Source organism: Punica granatum, chromosome 2 (genome assembly GCF_007655135.1).
Source record: "Punica granatum isolate Tunisia-2019 chromosome 2, ASM765513v2, whole genome shotgun sequence".
NCBI classification, from domain to species: domain Eukaryota; kingdom Viridiplantae; phylum Streptophyta; class Magnoliopsida; order Myrtales; family Lythraceae; genus Punica; species Punica granatum.
In genome coordinates this window covers 38,055,742-38,076,908 of record NC_045128.1, presented here as the reverse complement: position 1 = coordinate 38,076,908, position 21,167 = coordinate 38,055,742, and the positions used below count along the sequence as shown (strand labels likewise).

Genomic DNA, 21,167 nt, shown 5'->3' with positions numbered 1-21,167 from the left:
ATATTGTCAGATCTACCCCTAAAACATCATCTGTTTTGCAGTGTTGCCCCTCTCCTGTTCGTTTTATCTAATGAAGTCCTACAACTTTTACTTTTCCGCTATAGTACCAGCCAGAATTTCATATTTCAAATTCCTAACTCGTGCAAAATATAAATAGAGAACAATTTCTACTTGATCAGGAGCCGAACTCGGGATCAGTAACGCAGGGAGTAATATGAACCATGTGCTCAATTACATGCTCTGATTTGTCGATATACGTAGAAGTTTGATTCCTTCAACGAACATAGGTTCAGTAGATCTGTAGAAAACATGGACTCCAATAAACTTCCCAGCCGGACTGATGATACATTGGGAAAGAACAAGAATGCCCTTTAACATGTTCAATCAGAGATCTCTACATCTGTGTGCTGAAAAGAAAATTAGCCGCTTCGCTCCTCAGAGAGAGTTCGTCTTCACGCACTTCAACTGCTCATTGAATGTGTGTACTTTTCCCGGATATATGTTTGTCATGGTTGTCGTTCCTCTGTAGTGTAGTCTTTGAACAGTGACGGCATTTTGATTGTTTAACCAGATACCGAATTCGTGAAGGTCGCCTTCTCTCCAGCAGATGTTGATGGTCAACCCTCCACGGGCCTTCAGCCCTTTGACACAACCATTGGGCCATTTATCCTGGGGCAGGGCGGGAAGCAGGTAAAGATCCTTAACTGTGCTCTGAACGAGCATCTCTGCCACTGCTGCCGGAAATCTAATTAGGAAAGAAAAGAAAGATACGTTAGTCGAAGATCACAAACAGAATATATGATGTTGCATATCCAAAGCCAATTACACTGAGTAACATATCCTTTTTGAGTTTCTAGCAGCAATTGGAAGTTAAGTTATACCGAGCAGAAGAACAGCACTTCCAACTTTTTATATGAGTCATAGCCAGTATCTACTTTTTAGTTAAATTATTTCAGGCTTCACACATTAATGTGCGTCCTAATTTATTCTCGCTTGCTATGAGCGAGATAGACAATGTTTAATGAAGCGACAAAATTCGATCCTTTTCCTGAAGTTAAAGGAGTTGATTCTGCCAAACTGAAGTAGAGAGATGCAATAAGAAAAACCCAAATTTCAGGATCATTCCTGCAATTTTTTTAATATATTTATATTTATATGGTATGACTTATGAGGGATTGATAACAGACACATAAAAAGGTCAGATTTTACTGGCTCGTTTGTTTTCAGGGTTAAAATCACAAAAATTTTAACTTTAACTTTAACTCAACCCACTACACAACAAAAATACACATTTCCCAAGTCAAAAATTTTAACTTTAACTTTAACTCAACGCACTATACAACATTTGTCCTTTTTCACAATCAAAATCAAAGTTACTTTAACTCTGAAACCAAACGCATCGTACATGACATGGCCTAAACAGTAAACTCCTCTATAATAAGGATAAGCTACTGTTTGCGCAATTAAACAATCTAGACGGGATGCGTGGAGAGAAAAGGACAAAGGCAAAAGTATCACATACCCGAGATTTGCATCAATCTGAAAGGGAGGGTGTGCCGTGAACAAATTGCTGTAAAGGCCTCCTTCATAGTTACCTTCATGATCAGGATCAACCAAGTCGAACAAGTGCTTGACCATTCGATATGCATTCTCGTTGTTGTGTAGCCGAGCCCACAAAGCTATTTTCCATATAGTCGACCACCCTGGACCTTCTTCTCCTATTTAATTTGATACGTACTGTCTTATGGTTAGTAATATACTAGAGTGTTGCTGAAAACATATCCCAAAGTAAAATGCTTCAGTGTATTAAAAGCATCATTCTTCATCAAACAAAGACCTCTTTTATAAAGTGTGTGGTTTGCAGCTTTAGAGAGATCGGGAGTTTCCTCAACACTGATTGTGTGTCCCGGAAAGAGACCAAACAAATGCGATAGATGCCGATGGTGTATCTCCGGGTCTTTGAAATCTTGTGCCTACCAGAGACAGTAACGATTCTTAGGTTAAGAAGCAAGAGGAGTGGAAATTTTTATGAAGACATGATAAATGGAATCTAAGAATTTCACACACCCATTCCATGATGGATCCATCTCTGGCAATTTTTGTGGGCAGAAGCTTCGGTAGAGCCTCAACGACTCTTTTAACAAGTGCATCCTCCTTCCTTCCTAAGATCTGTATGTTACAAGAAATTTGCAAAGCATATTAAGAGAGCAAGTACCTTATCATAGAATCATATCTATCTATAGTCTGATGAACTAAACAGGACATTATATCTGCTGTGCTAGGAGTCCGGGGTCAACCGGTCCAATATATGGAGAGAAAAAAAAATCATGCAAATGTATTAATTTAATGAATTAAAGGAATGTGAGTCAACTAAGAGACGGATCAAAGCTGGGTGGTTTTCAGTAAGAAATGGTCTGTTAGATAGGTTCCTCTGCAGATCCAGTTCTTCAAGATCTGGACCGGAGAACAAACTCTTCCTGATCGTACTGGTCCATTTTTTATGAAGTCTTGTTATGACATAGGAGTCTCACCTCGGCAGCAGAAACGATAGCGGAGAACACCTCTTTTATGATGGCCATGTCCATGGTGGTAGAGTAGCTGACACTAGCAGGCTTTCCATCCGGAGCAATGAAGGTGTGTTCAGGAGAAGTTGAGGGGTTGGTCTCCAGGTACCCTCCACGACCTTCTATTAACCAATCCAACAGAAATGACGTGCATCCTTCCAACAAAGGGTATGCCTTAACTTTCAGAAAATCCTATTTTTTTGGCAGAGAGCATTAGCAAATTCCTTGTATGCTGCTTGCCAGAAGAAGCAATAACATGTAAGAAGCCATGCACAAGAAATCGCTTCGTTTAATTGGGTATCTAATCATAGTTGCAATTACAAAAGCGCAATGGATCTACTTAACCCAAGCAATTTGCATATAGCAAAGTCTCAGGCCATGCTAGCAGTCATATTACATTTCACCATTCCATCAGAACAAAAACAAAGTTGGAATTTTTTTGATATTACTTCAAGATTTTTACTATTTAGGAAACTCGGTGACCAAGCCTGGTGTTAGAGTAGATATCCAAGTATTTGGTATCCCCTAGAGTGCGAACAGTAACCATGCACCTCCTTGCCAGCTCAAGTTTTTAGAAAAAAAATCAGTACTTAAAACTGTAATTGGGAAAGCCTTTGTTAACCATTCCTGGAATACTATATTACAACAAAACGCTCAACCTTGCAGGAGAAAAGAAAAACCTGAATTAGACGTTCCACGACTAAGCAAAGAGCATCATATATAACTTTTTTGAACCGAAACTACTCTGAAGAATACACAAACTTACGATGTCCAGGGTATATGTATAATGCTCCCATAAATGGGTACAAAGCCAAGCTCCACCCATCGGCCAAAGAGCCCAAACTGCTTGACCTCGATCAGGTGATGTTTTAGCCCATATATCTGACACTTGATGAGCAACCCAACCATTCGCTCCATAATTTACCTAAACATCAAACAAGAGACTTTGAGCTTCAACCAAACTATTCGCTGGAGGGAGAGGTAAAGAAAAAGCATACCATCTATGACAAATAACAAAACATCCTACTTTGAGGTTTCTTTGCCAGAGCAAGATTATCACATTATCGTAATGATAAGACAGAAACGAGTGTGAGCATCACATAATGATATTTCCACGACCCACTAACAGGAAAAATAAATAGATTCCAGAGCTTTGAACGATGGTTTACTAAACTGGATACTGTGAGATTAAAATAGATTCTCTTAAAATGGCGCGTGTAGGTTTAATATAAACTCTGTATGCAGGGGAAGTCCAGAAGACCTCTTAACATACCTCTGCAGTTTTTTTTCCATTGACTGAAAGCGAGGAAATGTAGTCAAATAAGGGTTCCTGGCACTCCCTCAGGTTGCACGAAAGTGAAGACCAATAATTCATTTGCAGATTAACGTTCAAATGAGGTGCACCACTGTGCATGGCATAAAAGAGGTCGAATTAGCAGCAAGCATAGCATCATAATCAAGGTATACAAGCTGAGAGAGAGAGGCATTTCGACAAACATGGAGATATCATACAGACTACATTTTAACATGAGGAGATTTTCTTCAGAAAACCCGATGCGATTTCTCGGACATAATAGAGAAAGACAGTGAAAGCCAGTAGCCAACATCAAAAGCATTGCCAGGTGAAAAACCAAATAATAGAATATTATGCAAGTAAAGGAAAATTTATTTTTCCCATTTTCAAAATATACTTGTAGTACTTACTCCCATGGTGGTTCGATTTTATCATTCCAAATGCCCTGCAGGTTTGCCACCTGAGTCCCTGGCCTCGACGAAGAAATAAGCAAATATCTTCCATACTGGAACAAAAGTTCAACCAGGGAAGGATCCTCATCATCTCGAAACGATTTCACTCTCTCAGCAGTAGTCTTTTTACCAACATTTTCACCAGGCACACTCTTTGAGAGCTGAATCGAAGCGCGGTGGAACAAACTCTGATAGTCATCCAAGTGGCGGGCTAATAGATTAGAGTATGATAAGTTCCCAATCGACCCCATATGCCTCATCGAGTCTGAGGTTGGATCTTTTTGCGACTCAGAAGGCTCGGTGAATGGACCATCAAATGAAGAAGAAGCAACAAGAACTAAGACAGCCCAGTCGGTGTCCTTAACCGACACTTTCTTGTCGTCTAAGGCAGTTATAACCGCTTTATCACCACTGACCTGTATGTTCAGAACCGCAGAGAACTGAATCCCCTTTGGGTTATCGTTATCACTTGGAGCAATTCTTGTCCCGGGGCAACTTCCTTGCATCACGATTTGGTTACTGCCGTTAGTTACAAATGTGTGGTGATGGAGTTTGCTGTCCAAGGAGACGGTGAATGAGATGGAAGCCAATTTGCTAGCAGAGAGTTTTAGGACGATGGCCTGATCAGGGTAAGAAGCGAAGTATTCCCTAGTGAACTCGACTCCACCTACGGCGTATTTCACCATGACCATAGCTGTCTCGAGATCGAGCTCTCTGATGTATGATCCTTCGTCATATGAGAGATGGGAATCGTCAAACTTAAAGTTGATGTCTCCGAGAAGCTGATAAACCTTCAGCAGCACCAAAAGAAGGAAAATCATTAATGCGGAGCGATGTCATAGCAATGCTGCAACACCAATCAGTATATCTGAAGAAAACATCGACTCAAACAGAGCAAGACAGAATTATACATCGGAAGGATTGCCCGAAAGTCGAACAGCTGCTTCAGTTGCCTCGGCATATTGCCCATTGTCGACAAGTTTCCGCACAACTGACAATGCTGCCGGTGCATCGGGGTTGGTATAGTTTCCAGGAGTTCCGGTCCATAGCGTATCCTCTAAAAAGTAGTAACCAGAGAGATCAGTTTTCCAGTCCTTTCACAAGTGAAAACACTAAGGCTTTCAATTCTTCTGTTTTACGGAAAACAATACCAAACAGAAACGAAACCAAATATCTTCCACATTTTCCGTATTAAGACAAAGAAACAAACTGAATCCCAATAGAGATGTCAAAGGATTTTCTTTACGCTGTCAAATAAGTATCTTCGCTTGTTTTCAGTCTTTCCCTCGTTTTCAGGGAAAATGGAAAACCGGAAAACGGAAGCTATGCAGAGGTTCCCCTGAATACTAAAGAAAGGCCATTTGCCTCACATTAATATCATTAGATAGAAAACAATTTTGTATAAATTTCATAGTTCTCCGGGCACACATATAATGGGGGACAAAGATTATGTTTGTTTGATCCCGGAGAATAATTTTTTGTTTTCCGAATGTTCCTCCTCGGGGAAAACAAAATGAGACTATTGGAAAAAGGCCGTGAAATAGTTTTAAAAAAAACATTGAAGCTTTCTTCATGAAAAGCTTATTCTTATTATTATTATTTTTTCTGATTTTTAAGTGGAAAGGATGCAACTTTCTATGTCAGCCTCAACTGGAGAAGAATGGAACTTTCGCCCTGTTCTTTACCGTTAAGCTGGAGAGTGTCGTTGGCCACGCCGCCCCACACCATGGCCCCCAGCCGGCCATTGCCGATGGGCAGAGCGTCGGTCCAGTGCTTGGCTGGCTCGCTGGACGTCACCTTCAGCGGCGGCCTCGATCCCTCTGTATCGTCGTCTTTCACCGGAGTAGTTGGGTCCCAGTAGTCCTTCTCGGCGAGTCGCCTCAGAAGGACCCACTCTCCGTCCTCCATTGCTGCCGGGACGCCAAGGTCCCTCTCGGCTCCGGGCTCCGAGCCCAGAATTCTGCTTCTGGGTCTGGAGCTAGGGAGGGATGGGGAAGGTAGGTGAGGGGGAGAGAAGTGAAGGGAGTGAGTAATGGCGACACAGAGGGTGAGAACGAGGGCAGTGAGCTGAAAAGAGGGCGGTGACTGAGCTGTCATTTTTGCCATCCCCGTAGTTCCGCTCGCTTACGAGATTTATAGGGGACTGTATAGTACGATACCCGTGGCCTTTTTCGACTCTTGCTTTGTGAGATTTTAAAGCAAAAAATTTTATTATATCCAACTTTTAACTCCATCTTTTTTCAAATTCAACAATATAATTATTATTAATTTATCTTTTTCCTCTATTTAATAATAATCTTTTATATTTTTTTCTTAACTATTTTTAAAATTAATCTTTTAATAAAAAAATTTACATATATTTTCACACCTCTATATATATATATATATATATATTTTCATTCATCCGTATAATTATTATTGTAATATTATACAAAATCAAGTTAAGTTGGATCTTAATCCAACTTGAAAACCAAACGCAAACTTAGTGATGGAGAAGGGTTCGACTTGACGGTGGGGAAGAGTACAAGTACAGTACCATGAGGTTTGATATTTCCTAGAAGTGCACGTACAAGAGATTATTACAAGTGAGAACAAAAAAATGAGAAGTTACATCTCCTACCGACACGTGTTATATTGAAATAATTGTCGAATCACCAAAAACTAATCGATTCAAAAATGATTGATCTGGCTAACGATAATTAGCCATTTAGAATGATTGTTATTATTTATTAAATACTCTTGCGATCAGTTTAGGATGAAGTTTCTATTCATGTCTTTAGTTTGTGTGATCAGAGGAAGACCATTCGAATTCTTCATCGTCTGAAGGGGAACATCGAATTTATGACGAACTGCATACCTTATACATCCTGGTGTTCAAGAGGTCTTCGAATCGAAATCAAGGATCTTTGGATTTCCTTATGTTTTACAAACCCATACTTCATAAAAATTTAATTGATTGCGGTTATATGATCGAGTCAAGGTATTCAGTAATGATACGACAGCCGAAATTTGGCATTGGAAACCAATCGTACATTTTAACGTGATCACATGCAAAGAGTTTGGCAACATTTATTACAATATTACATAGAGGCCGTTGGAGGGTCTTCCGCCCAAAAAAAGTGTCGGAGAAAAATCAATTTCCGATATAAACAAATTCCAATAATTACTCTTTTTTGAATAATTAATCCATTTATTATTTATCTGAATCTTTTTTTAGCTGAATTATTATCTTCTTTTTTTTCTCATTGTATATTTATGAAGGGTTTGTCTAGTCTTGACTTTCATTCACCGTGCAATGCACGCGGCGCCTTCTCCATCGGTAGCAGTGCGGGGCTGATCTCCGCGACCAAAAGATCACTCCATTATTTTATTCGTATTATTATATTGCATAAATATCAATGTTTTTTTCCCAAAACATCATAATAATCACATATTAAATTTGATTTTACCTTTTACACTTTCTTGTCCATCATTCCTTTGGGTCCCTCCGCCCGAGGGCCTGTGAATGTCTTCCTTCGCCGGTGGATATACAGATATATATATATATATATATATATTTATATATTTATTTTCTTGTTTTTACATACATTTATGAATAAACATATAAATTGGGTTTGGCAACGACCTAACTACTCTTTTTGGATAAAAAAGAAAAAAGAAAAAAAGAGAGAGAGAGAAGCAATTGGTCTAATTGTGTTTCCACCAAAACCTAAGGTGCCAACGAGTCCAATAAGGTATGACAATCGCCTTGCCTTTGAGTCTCAAGTTTTTTGCCATGACAAATGGTAACGAGGAGTTCCAGTATTTATATGATCTTGAATTCGATTTCCCTTGAGACCACTCTAAACGCCGTATTTACTGGTCTCGTGTGTCGCATGGGATGCGTGATGACACTGACTGGACACTCCTGGTCACTAAAAATAAAACAGAGATAATTTTTTGCCATGACAAGGCTTTGGGATTTTATCAGCCGCGATAAGGGCAATAGGTTCGGATTTAGAACTTAGAAGTAACTCTAGCTCTTCTAACTCCAAGACCGTCTTCTGCATTTCAGACCACAAAGATCAGCTCACTTGACCTTTTCGCCTCTTGAAGGGCCTTCAATCCCTTTCCACACATAAGCACTACATCTCCGTTGAACCATCCGAATAAACTTTCTTGCGAAAAATAGATGAGGGCCCGCTAATAATCCGTCGCGATAAATCAAAAGAGTTGACCAGTTGCAACCTTCCATAAGAGAGAGATCGGGACCATCCAATCCCTTATCCTCATAGTTATCTTGTTTGCGAAGGCATCTTAACTTTTAGTAGATAATTTTTGAGAAATAAGAGATGATTTCAGTATGAAAATAACATTATTCTTACTAAAATAATATCATTCTTATTGCAAATTTTATCACGTTAATATTTTCGATGTCCTTTCAAGTCAAAATTCATATCACGGCAACGAACACGGAGAGACGCAGCCACTGCCTAGTTCTAGTTGGTCTCGATCACGGGACCATTTGCAATGAACAAATTGGTGGCAAATAAATATGGGCACATGTGGTGCAGAGAAGAACTAAACGTGCAGAGAAAGATAGATTGGGCAATGCCTCCTCGATGGGACAGATGCTATGCGATGCCAGCTGACAACCAAATCTTAAGATGTCCCACGCGCATACGTCCATTCCCCCTTCTGCCTTAGATACAAAGAGAAGACTTTCCTGGTTTTTTCCTACTAAACCTCGAAGTTATCATAGAGTATAACGATGGATGATCGTGGATTCACACGACCCGTCCCAGACCCTAATGAGTAGTAAAGAGTTTTGCTCATTGGATTACGTTATGCATTAGGAAATATTTTAATCAAAACCCTACATAGGCTTGGGAAGAATAAAAAATGAATTTCTAATGAAATCCATTAATTCAGGGGAAAGAGTTTGGGAATTTTTTTCGATTATAAAGAAGACTTATGACCTAATACAAAAATAAAAATAGCAAAGCTAAATAAAAGAGTACAGAAGTCTCAACGACGATGATCGAATCTAAAACCTCGTGATTCTGGACGGCGTGTATCAAATCCTCTGGCTCGGGAGTTTTTTACTCTTCCTAAAGAGTTTGGGTTTGGGAAGGACCAGCTGTCCCATACCAAATCCTCCCCATGACATTTCCTAATTGAGTATGAGTAATGTTACATGTACCAAACATAACATATAAAGTCTGGCGCTCAAGATCGAGCATGATGGGATCAAGTTGGAAGATCATATCCAAATCCAGAAAGACCGATCTTCTACACAATCCGAGATTACGAGATATGACGGAGAAGTGGTGAGATTAGTAAGCAGAACATAATTCTTTCTTGCTATTAGTTTAGTTGATATCCTGCAACTGTGCATCGACAGTTTTTGCCTTACTCTCAACAAGGAGCAGTAGCTATCACAACTTCGTCGAAGGGAAAACAAAACTTCCTGCCATTATAATGAAACGAAACAACAGTATAGTCGCACGATGAAGCTGGACCTCTATAAGCAGCAGAATGTTTCGAACCACGCACAAGAAAACCGTCCAATAATACAACATTCCATTACCTTCCTCGGGCTATCCCACAATCCTGTTATCATGTTTCCATCACAGCCTGAATCAGTAAATAGTGGACAGAGGGACTGGCGGGTATTTACTTGCTCATCAGTTGAAGCAGATCTCCTTGAGCCTATCTGCTGCCGACTGATCCATGGAATACTGCATTGCAAATCGAAACCCGAATTATCTATCGAGCAAACCTTCCAATAACCAGAAGCAAGACAATACACTTTGTACGCACCGGCACTGCGAATGCTGATGAAATCACAAAAGACCCCGCCTAACAACTTCGAAAAAATGTACTCTATACTTTTCTTTCTAGGTCCATCAAACCAAACTGTCCATTTCAGCCTATGTCCCGTGCTCTCATTTTTCATATCAAATCACACCGTAGTGGCCCCAACGTTCGATCTGGCACGAAACCAAGGGCCAAGTTGCACCTAAATTATAAGATAAGAGTGATAGACAACCTTGGGACAGCTAATGAATCAAATTACATAAGAATTCTTCTGGCAATCCTTCCTCGGGTGAAGAAGAAGCAACAGAATTGCACCGAATGAAGAAATCGGTCTGCCAAACATGTCAATACCGTGCCTCGGTGTCCATAAACGTAAGGACTTTGTTTATTCGAATTAGCCAAAAAATAGACACTTTGCCCACGGTCGATCCACAGCTCTTACTGGGCACACAATGCATAATTTAACTTCGACGATATCTGATCACTGACATGCAAATTTCTACGCATCCAATACAACGCACGAACTCACGAATTTGACAAACAAAGAAGATCAGACCTTGCTGAGGACCCAGATGGAGTGGTTGTAGGCGCGGTGAAAGAGCTCCTGGAGGGCTCTGGGGTCGCCGGCGTCGGCGTCCCGGTAATTGACGAAGTTCTCGCGGGCGTACTTGGCGTAGTACGGCCTCGTGTCCTTGGGCAGCTTCCTCACCAGCCGCAGCACCTCCCCGTATACCATCAGCGCCTTCTCCATCTTCCTCTCACTCTCTCTCCCCCTTCTCCAGGAATCACGGCCGCCACCGCCGCCGGCGTATGAATCTGGTGGTTCTGTTCTTCTTCTGGGACCCTGCTGAACTTTTCTGAAAGTGGGCTTTTGGGCCGGTTTGAAATCCACACGTGTTTTCTGTCTGAACCCGGCCCAGAACTTGCAAGCCATTTCTCAGATGCCGTTAGTGCCGTCCGTCACGTATTTAACTGAAGACCGTCAGTTTAATGTCATGTTGAGGTACACCTTGCGGTTATGTTCGTCGAGATGCTCTTACTAGTACTCAAATGTCGGCGCTAGAGAAAATACTTATGGCAAACAATCGAAAGAGAATGGATGCTAGATTTCCAACAACATGCTCTCTTCATTTTGAAGGTTGATCTTGAAATCGTGTCACCTAATATCAATGATAGAGAGAAATCATATTCTTGAGAGATTGTAATGAGATTTGATAAATTGCGATATTGAGTGTAATTTAAGATCGCTAATAGTGAGACATTCATCACATCACTTTCATATTTGTTTGGCATGCTTATTTTGTAACTTGTGCAAGTTTATTAAATTGATTTTGTATAGCTCTACATACATCAGTACATTAGCATTACAATGTACGTATCTCAGTGAGAAATTCTCCCAAAACCTTTGTGTTCTACTCTATTGCTCGCGGCACGAGCCGGATGGAATGCCCAACTTCATTGTAATGTAACAGTGTTACGAGGTGGTCTGGACGTTGCAGGGTGCAAAATAAACTGGGGTCAAAGTGCAGGGTGCAAAACGGAAATCCCCGTCGCCGGAGCAAAAACTTGGTCGGGAACGGGTTCCGGTGGACCCGCCTATATATAAGAAACGATTCGGTTTTGCCGCTTCGTTTGAATCAAAATCAAAAGCTTCCTCTGTACTCTCTTCCTCTCTCTCTCTCTGAAATCACCAGAAGAAGAAGATGAGCTTCAATTCGTTGACTCGCTCCGGTAACTCAGCCGATACCTCGAAGCGGAGCCGCGGTAACTCGGCTGCATCAAATTCTTCGAACAACAGCCAAAGCAGCGGCGATGGCGGTCAGAGGAGCAAGAAGAAGAAGGTGAACCAGAAAACCCTCGGCGTGGCATGGGGAGCAAACTCCCGCTCCTCCTCCCGTTCCTCCTTCCGCAGTTCACCCTTCTCCGACTTCGGCAGGTGATTACTTCTCTTCTCTCTCCCGACGTCACTGTGGATTTGACGTGGTGAGCTCCAACGGGGCGGTCGTCGCACATTTCCGTTGAAATGAAGCTACAGCGTTAATGTTTCTGCGCATGCTTCAGAATCATTTGCGTCTATCATATTCATGTATGGGTTAGAAATTGGCTTTCAATACTTTTAACTGAACTGATTCACGTTTTGGAAACTTTAATGTAGTTACATGGTTGTAAAGAACCGGAAACTTCAGGACCAGTTCGAAGCAGAAGCTGCGAGCTCTTCCCATGGCGGTTCAAATACTTTGAAGCCTATATTTCATGGAGTCTCCATCTTTGTCGATGGTTTTACCATTCCCTCCAGTCAGGTCTACTTTCTGTCCCCATTCCTGGTCACAATAATGCTAGTAAATTTGATTACGAGCCACTGTTACATTCATGTTCATGTTTGTTTTTATGAGGTGTAAGGTTTTGGCTCGGTGAAACAGAATTGAAACGTTTCCTTTATGAAATGATTATGATTGGTTTAGACTTCACTGATTCGGAGTTCCTTCAGGAACTGAGAGGTTATATGTTGAAGTACGGAGGACGATTTGAGAACTACTTTTCCAGGCACCATGTCACTCATATCATCTGCAGCAACCTTCCTGACAGTAAAGTCAAGAATTTGAGGTGTGTAATTCATATTTTAGCCTTTTAATTCAGCATATTTTAGAGGATGATCTTCCTTTACATGTCATATTGACTCATGCTAATACGTTAGTGCAGATCCTTCAGTGGCGGACTTCCAGTGGTGAAACCCCAGTGGATCATGGACTCTGTTGCTGCCAACAAACTATTAAGCTGTATGTACTTGACGTAATACTTTCGACATGTAATATACAAAGTTTTTGTTTTGGGTGCTATGGCTTGATTAAATGTCACCACAGCCGCAAGTTTTCCTAGGATTTGATTGGAGTTGGTACTTGTTTGTGCAACTTGGTTGTTGCTGGTCTTCTATTATCTTCTTGAAGATTCTGATTCTTTTCTCTCTGCTTTTGTGTTCTCTGGGTGCCTTCATTAGTTATGTGACTATTGGTTGGCCTTTCAGGGGTTCCTTATGAGCTCAACCAAGTCGCTAATAATCAACCAAAATTGTCGTCGTTCTTTGCCCTTAAAAATGCCTTGGTATCTAAAGATGCTTTGGGCAACCAAACTTCTAATGTCGATGATATTGCGGAATCATCTTTGGATTGTGGGATACTGAAGGAGGAGAAATTCATTAAAGAAGTTGAAACAATAGAAGAGAGGATGCAGAGTGATGAAAGATTTGAGGATGAGAGTAATGAAAGATTTGAGGATGAGAGTAGGGATGATGTGATAAAGAATGTATCAGTTAATTGCTGTGCGGAACCACTGGTGAGTTGTGGAACAGAGCCAACTGTCACGAAAGCAGAACAAAAGACAATTTTCGGGGAAGAACTCCAAGAGAGTCCTGATGATCCCTGTACTTCTGCTAGCAGTCACCATGTAAATAGCACAAATATGAGAGAATCATCAAATTTGGCATTCAGAAGGCAGTCTCCCAAGAGCCATTCAACTTTAGGAGATCCTAACTTTGTGGAAAATTATTTCAAGGTACCATCTCAGAATCCTTATCTGCTGAAGCTTAAATTCAATTTGAACCATGTAGAGAGTCAATTGCAGTCACAGTTTCCACGATTTTGCAAGAACATGTGCTCTGGCAGGATGGAGATTATCAATTTCTTTGAACATGCTTGGTTCTTATGTTACTCCCTGATATCTTTGTGATTTGCAGTTTTCCAGGTTGCACTTTATAGGAACATGGAGAAATAGGTACCGGAAGCGTTACCCTAGTACTCCAGATGGGGTTATGTCTACCAGTTCTAAGGATAAAGCCTCTGAAGATCCTGAAAAAACTTTTGTCATTCATATTGATATGGTGATTTTCCCCTGTAAAGATTTTTGTTGTTCGAAGTTTTATATTTATTGTTTATTATTAACTTAACTAACATAAATTTCTAGGTTTAGATAAGATAAGAATCTTTTGCATAATATACTTGCTGGACTCTTTATCTTTTTTAAATTTCTTTTTCGCTTTCATCTCTACAATAAGATTGATGGTTTTCCAGGACTGCTTCTTCGTCTCTGTGGTCATCAGGGACCTTCCTGAGTTACAGGATAAACCTGTAGCCATATGCCACTCAGACAACCCAAAAGGCACTGCTGAAATTTCATCTGCAAATTACCCTGCTCGTGACTACGGTTAGCTGGTTTTTGTCCTTTTGTTTAATGTTTATTAATGTCCGTAGTTTTATCTGTACTGATGTGCTAAAGTCCTCAACGATCCATCCAGGAGTTAAGGCTGGGATGTTTGTTAAAAATGCCAAGGCACTCTGTCCGCATCTTGCTATTTTACCATACAACTTTGAGGCTTATGAAGAGGTGACTCATCGTTATGATGGTTCAGTTCTACTCTTTAATCACTTTTTTTTCCTGCTGAATACTACTCTTTAATCACTTGTCATGAGGTTTTATCTAAACCCAGATGGTTTTCAGGTTGCTGATCAGTTTTATGATATTCTGCATAAGCGATGCAAGAAAGTTCAGGTTCAGTCATGAGAAGACAATTTCTGAATACTGCTCCTCTTCATAGCTTTTCTTTCTTTGTTTTATTTTTATTTTTATTTATCCCTATTTGCAATGGATGTGATAGGCTGTAAGCTGTGATGAAGCATTTCTAGATGTAACAGACTCTGAAGTGGACGATCCTGAACTTTTGGCGACAGAAATAAGAAAAGAGATTTACGAGACCACGAGATGTACGGCAAGTGCAGGGATAGCTGGGAATATGCTGATGGCCCGCCTAGCTACCAGAACAGCTAAGCCAAATGGTCAATGTTATATCTCCTTTGAAAGGGTATGCTAAGATAATTGGCCTTTCATGTTTCCCTTGTTAGTAGATTGTAAGATTTTGTAAGTCACTGCCATCAGGATTTCCGAGGCAACATGTCCTGTCATATTCATAACAATTACGACGAAAGCAACTAATCATTGGCCATTATGGCCATATTCTGCTATGTTTTTTTCTAGCTGAGGTGTGCAAGGATGTTTTATAAATTTTCCATGCATATCCTGTTCACCTACTTGATTCTTCTGGTTGTGAAGCATTTGAGGTCATTTTTAATATGTCCAATATACTGTTTATTATATTACTTGCATCTGTTGCATTGGGATTATCATGGTCCACCTTAAGTACATGTAAAATTTGAAACCTCGTCCACAAGCATGTCTTTCTTTGTAATAATAACTGACAATGCTATATTTATATAATTGAAACTCTTTTGGGGACTTTGTAGGTGGATGATTATTTGCACGATCTTCCCATTAAAGCTCTTCCAGGGATAGGTCATGTTTTGGAAGACAAGTTGAAGCAGCGTAATATTCGGACTTGTGGACAGTTGCGAATGATTTCAAAGGTCTCCATATGCATTTAAATTATATATTATATTGTTAAAATATGACAAAGAACATGAATATTAGCAGCTTGTGCCTGACAAAGAGCTTTCACATCCTTTAAGATATGTTGTTATTCTTAATTTTGTGATGAGCGATGTCTGCCATTATCAGGCTGGTTACTTTCATTGGTTAATTTATTCTACTGCTGTTTCATGAATCTGGGATTAAAGGAATGAATTATCTAATAAGCTGCAAACTTTCCCTACTTCTTGTTACCCAGTTTTTGTTGGCTTTCTCGTTGTTTGAAACTCCATCTTGGTATAGAATTTTGTAATGCTAGCTCAGGAGCTTTCCTATGACAACTGGAATCTTTATGATATGACTTGTTAAAGAGAAGATTGCTGATCTTCATTGCTCATATGACTTGTTGATATCAGCTTATAGAAACCGGAACCTTTATGGTATGAATTCCTGTATTTTTACTTGTAATCATTTTTATGATAGGAGTCACTGCAAAGGGATTTTGGTGTAAAAACTGGGGAAATGCTGTGGAACTATAGTAGAGGAGCAGATAATCGGGTGGTTGGAACCATTCAGGTCGGGCTTACTTCAATCTGGCAGTCACCTGATCTTTCTATTTCTTGAGATATCTATCACCTTCACTTTACAAACTTAACCCAAACTTCTATTTATATGTTAATTCAGGAAAGCAAGTCTATTGGTGCTGAAGTGAATTGGGGTGTGAGGTTCAGGGATTTGAAAGATGTAAGTATTGCATCTCCCTCTAGAATTCTGAGTCGTTCTTACTCTCAGGATCAGCATGGTTTGAAACTAATGATAATCTTTGTTTCAGAGTAAACAATTTCTTTCAAATCTATGTAAGGAGGTTTCCTTGCGCCTGCAGGGATATGGAGTGCAGGGACGCAAATTCACTCTTAAGGTATGTCATTTCATTTACTTATGATTCGTTTGCAGATAAATTTTGACGTATCAAGATGCCAATTTCACTGAATTATGCTTTTAATTTCCATAGATCAGTGATTGGGGAGAGTTTAGTTTTAATATATTTATATGTGTGTGTGTGTGTATTCCTTTCACGAACCTATATGATTGTGACGTAGATTAAGAAAAGAAGGAAAGATGCTGAGGAGCCTGCAAAATATATGGGCTGTGGAGACTGTGAAAACTTCAGTCACACTGTAACGGTACAAATATCTCATATTTGAGCCATGCTTGTTTAGATATATAATTCAATGTTATTATATTTTGAAGTTTCATTGGATGCATTATTTTTTTGGGAGTAGCATCAGAGTTATTTTTGCATATAGGTTCCAGTCGCTACTGATGATGTCGATGTGCTTCACAGGATAACAACACAACTCTTTGGATCCTTTCATGTGGGTAAGGATGTCAGTTGGAGTTAACATTTCCTGTGATTCACTTGAAAATCTCTTGTTCTTTCTTGATTCTGTTGTGAAATTGATTCATATTGTTATCACTAATACATAGATGTTAAGGAGATACGTGGTGTCGGCTTGCAAGTCTCTAAGCTGAGTGCAGATGCCACTAAACAAGGTAAGTTGAGAACTGAAATACTTCATGGTTTAGCTCTTTCTTTTGAAAATTATATGCGCAGATTAAATAAAAAAAAAAAGTTCTCAAACCATGTTCTTTGCATTCAGCTTCACTGAGATGGAATTTTTCACATTACACATGCATCTGCCCTCTTTGTTCTGGTTTAATTTGACTTCAATTATCCACTTTTTCCAACTCTTCTGAAGTCAATGAAAGAAACTTATTGAAGACATGGCTCACTTCTCGAAGAGAAAGCAACATCAACAGCGATCCCAAGGAGAGGACTCATATAGGTACTTTTGATTGTCATTCTGAATTTCTATTATTAATATGATTATAAGTTAATAACAGCTGTTATCACTTCCTAATGCATGCCAATATTGTAGAAAATCTTCAATATATGTGCCTAAAGTTCATATGTGAGTGCTAGAGCGGTCATATTGTCAATTAATGACCTATTTTTTGCAACTAAAGGAAATCACAACAACTTAAATTTTAGTAAATAGCAACTTTATATAGTGATCTCTTCCATTAAGTTGCCACTGTTATGAATGATTTGAATTTTGCTGATGATTTTTCTAGTGCTTTCAGGTTTACAGGGACGGACCTCTGATGGAAGTTCTATACAGTTAACTGGTGACTCGGCTGCTAATTTAATTGAAACAAACTGGTGCCCAGCAATCAGTGAAGCTCATTCAAACCAGTCCTTGGAACCACCACCTCTATGCCATCTAGATTTGGGAGTTATAGAGTCTCTTCCCCCAGAAATTCTCTCTGAGTTAAATGAAGCTTATGGGGGAAAGCTAGCTACTCTTATTTCTGAAAGTTACGGCAAATCTGAGGAGATAGGCAATGACGAGACAGGTAATCTTTCTGCAGTATTTACATAGATGAGTAAAAAGTTCACATTGTCCTCTTATTATTTTATTCTCAACTGGCCTTTGAGTAATTTATTTTTACCATATCTTGCTCCAACTCATCTTCCGCCAAATAGGTCAATGTAGTACCGCAGAGGGATCTCTTTCTTCTGATGTGGGCCCTTCAAACAAAGTTCAAACATATAATGAGGTTAGCTTCTTTCTCTGTTGATTGTTGATGCATTTCCTGATTCGTGCTTCAGTCATGGCGCACATATTAATGTATTATTGCATTATCTTCTGCCACCAATGGTACTTTGCATAATTATTTCTTACAACAATCCCCTCTTTGATGGGTGGTGACCATTTTCCAGAGCTTTCCTAAATTTCTCAAGTTGCTTGATGTCAGGTCAATTTTGAGAATTAACTTTTAGATCTTGCCTATCTGTGTAATTTTTGGTAAAATCTTCGTTTTTCTCCCAAAATGATTAGATGGAGCAGCCTCAGCTTCCAATAGAGGGTAATGTGCCAATGGCTGTGCCAAGCTCTTCTAATCTGGAATCTTCTCGTCCAAGTATCGGAAACACCGATTTTATGCCGTCATCTCTGAGTCAAGTAGACCCCTTGGTGTTACAGCAATTGCCAAAAGAGTTGATAGATGGCATAGTTCAATTGCTTCCTGCACACAGAGAATGTGATATCTCGGCTGCTGATCTCACTTTGTGTAAGAACATGCCCGAGGACCAGATCGTGATGAGGAGTACCGAAAATTTGGACTCAGTAGTAATGGATGGTGGACTTTGGATCGGTAATCCTCCAAACTGGATTGCTGAATTCGGAGCCAGCAAAAGCTCGATCTTGAACATGCTTGCTGATTTATATATCAGATCAGGGCCTACTGGGAACTTGTCTGTGGTACTTCAACACTGTATATCTGAAGTATCTGAGTATACGGATTCAGAATTTGATGGAGTGGATGATACTATTCACTGCTTGTCCGAGCTTCTGAAGCAATACATCAAACAAAAGATAGAATCTGATATTGAAGAGATTTATATTTGCTGTCGCATTTTTAAGAGGTATGATCGAACTTTATTCTCATTTTCTTTCTAAAACTCTTGCTTAAGTTCCTGTAGCCCCAGTGAGTTCTTTGACAGCGAGTGACATAATTATGCTCGTAACTGGTAAGGTGTCAGTATCCAAGATGTACACTGTAGACTCATATATTGTGCCTATACACCATTGAGAGCTCACATATTGTGCCTATACACCATTGAGAATCTGTGAAAAACCGGAATGGATGATATGTAAGTAGATGATTGTTTCTGCATATACATCTCCTATGTGTCACCTGCATGAAGCTTGCAACTAGAATCCTCAAAATGGTCTTTCCAAAGTATATTATGCATTTGTTGATTGGATCGAATTGTATGTGAAGGTTCAGCAAAGCTTTGTAGTATCTTGTGACTCTAATTTTGAGGTTGTGTATCTTATGATTCTTTCCGTCATTTTTTAAGCAGGCTATCGGCTAAGTCAAAATTATTCCAACAAGTTTATGATGTTATATATCCTTACCTTCAGGTTTGCTGCTCCTTCCTTTGTTTTGCTCAATAGGCAATTTTCCTCATACTATGTGTCCTTGTACCTTCTGATTTGTGTTTTCACACTGCAAGGTGGAGCTAAGATCCACTGTTCCTTGAGAATAACCGATTTATCTGGTAATTCAATGTTTCAGGCATCAGTGAATGAAAATTATGGAGGGAACTTACATGTCGATTGAAGGAGTGACTAATGCATCATTTGTCTGGTGATCCAATTCCCATTGCGCAAGAAGTATGCATGGCAGAATCTCGGTCTCCAAATGTCAGTTGCCAGCAAATTTGACTTCTGCTATGTTCATCATGGCGGGTGAGTAGTCTGGGCTTGTTACCTCACTTCGCATGTGTTTGATTACCCAAAGTAAGGGCTGAATTTTAATTTTCAGCACTTTATTCGTTTATTTTTGGTTTTTTATTTTTTTTCTCCATTGGTGCTCATTAAAATTTCCTTTTTAAACAAAGAAAAAATAGAAAAAGGCCTTTAAAGCAAGTGAATCAAAGTTTAAACTCGAAGACAATAAAGACAAGAGCTGGCATTTGATTGATGTATTGGACCTAGCAAGTTAACAAAGGAATGTGTCATCTCGATGGAGAGCTCTTTCCTGTACAAGGACATCTATCAATGGTTGGCCTCTTTTTTTTTTCTCGAATTGCAGGAAGCTGAGGTCTTATAACATGACTGCTTCTGTGTCAAATCCTCACATCGCGGGGATGCTATTATTATTAAGAAGATAAACCTTTTCAATGGAGATGGAAGGAATCAAAGACCAAACACTTCGACCCAGTGCTGGTCCAGGGTTCGGGTCTCTGCTGCTGCGGATTCACTTTAATTGCTGGTAAAGTTCACAGGTGATTTTCTCTCATAGTTAAGCATTAGTCAGCGCGAGGTTGCTATTCCATTTATCTCGCTGGGGTTGCGCCGCCCATCGTTTTAATTGTAGCCTTCGTTCACCCGGCTCTTCTCTTTTCTTTCCCGTCTTCCTCAAGAAGCCGTGGCCGAACTCAAGTCTTGCTACTTTCACCAACACCAAACAAGTCTCCCGGAATTTTTTCAGGTACCAGTATGACCCGTCACCCTTGTTGGGTTATGAGCACGGAGTCTTCCTCAGCTTCAGCAGCAAGCCTTGGGGAACGCCGCAATCAGTGTTGATGCTATAAAGCAAACCACCACTTCAGGTCCGCCATGTATCCATTTCATCAGTCTAGATGGAGCAACTTCTCCCCCTGTTCGAGCTCATCCTCAAAGACAATTTCCCCGCGGCTACATGTCGATGTCGAGGAGAGGTGGAGATCAATGAGTTGTACGACCACTTTATTGACCGACTTTCAGTTAATAGTATGGCCATATCCTTATTTAATTTTGAGGATTTTCATGCCTCGCCATCAATTAATAGTTATTTTCTGGTTTGATGGTTGAAATCGCGACCTTCGTTAAGGAGCGAATACTTCTCTCTCTCCCAGTTTCCTGTTGGGAAATTCTATGGATCGAATCTTTTATTTATTATCTATGTTTACTATTTAGGCAAAATACGGTCACCCATTGTTACTAAAAAAAACTCATTGCCGCCATATTTCATAAAGGTCACTAAAAGATATTCTTCTTCAGATGCCGTAAATTGACTTCAATTTTCAGAACA

The 21,167-nt window shown here is 39.8% G+C and overlaps 3 protein-coding genes across 7 annotated transcripts; 1 reads left to right on the top strand and 2 right to left on the bottom strand.

Annotated features, from left to right (window-relative positions):
* Positions 1-210: 210 nt before the first annotated feature.
* Positions 211-6,432, bottom strand: LOC116196556 (alpha-L-fucosidase 2-like). Its single transcript, XM_031526339.1, has 10 exons — positions 5,996-6,432; positions 5,222-5,367; positions 4,269-5,101; positions 3,838-3,970; positions 3,331-3,489; positions 2,532-2,756; positions 2,068-2,169; positions 1,838-1,973; positions 1,523-1,718; positions 211-745 (listed from the first exon to the last, which is right to left on the bottom strand). The coding sequence occupies exons 1-10, from the start codon at positions 6,414-6,416 to the stop codon at positions 436-438; spliced, it is 2,661 nt and encodes an 886-aa protein (XP_031382199.1). The 5' UTR covers positions 6,417-6,432; the 3' UTR covers positions 211-435.
* A 3,197-nt stretch (positions 6,433-9,629) lies between these two features.
* Positions 9,630-10,960, bottom strand: LOC116196425 (LYR motif-containing protein At3g19508). The gene is made up of 2 exons (XM_031526135.1): positions 10,666-10,960; positions 9,630-10,030 (listed from the first exon to the last, which is right to left on the bottom strand). The coding sequence occupies exons 1-2, from the start codon at positions 10,858-10,860 to the stop codon at positions 9,977-9,979; spliced, it is 249 nt and encodes an 82-aa protein (XP_031381995.1). The 5' UTR covers positions 10,861-10,960; the 3' UTR covers positions 9,630-9,976.
* A 15-nt stretch (positions 10,961-10,975) lies between these two features.
* LOC116196424 (DNA repair protein REV1) lies at positions 10,976-21,058 on the top strand. Of its 5 annotated transcripts, none has more exons than XM_031526132.1 (26): positions 10,976-11,112; positions 11,609-12,045; positions 12,265-12,409; positions 12,598-12,713; positions 12,810-12,886; positions 13,132-13,658; positions 13,840-13,983; positions 14,174-14,306; positions 14,398-14,486; positions 14,601-14,651; positions 14,758-14,961; positions 15,401-15,520; positions 16,005-16,097; positions 16,206-16,265; positions 16,354-16,440; positions 16,622-16,705; positions 16,867-16,897; positions 17,010-17,075; positions 17,282-17,368; positions 17,658-17,939; positions 18,070-18,143; positions 18,425-19,011; positions 19,453-19,513; positions 19,668-19,840; positions 20,187-20,379; positions 20,586-21,058. In XM_031526132.1, the coding sequence occupies exons 2-24, from the start codon at positions 11,813-11,815 to the stop codon at positions 19,710-19,712; spliced, it is 3,396 nt and encodes a 1,131-aa protein (XP_031381992.1). In that variant the 5' UTR covers positions 10,976-11,112; positions 11,609-11,812; the 3' UTR covers positions 19,713-19,840; positions 20,187-20,379; positions 20,586-21,058. The 5 variants fall into 5 exon arrangements, with proteins under 5 accessions (XP_031381992.1, XP_031381991.1, XP_031381990.1 ...); XM_031526131.1 differs by having other exon boundaries at positions 16,829-16,901; positions 17,667-17,939; XM_031526130.1 differs by having other exon boundaries at positions 16,829-16,901; positions 20,187-20,366.
* The last annotated feature ends 109 nt before the right edge of the window (positions 21,059-21,167 follow it).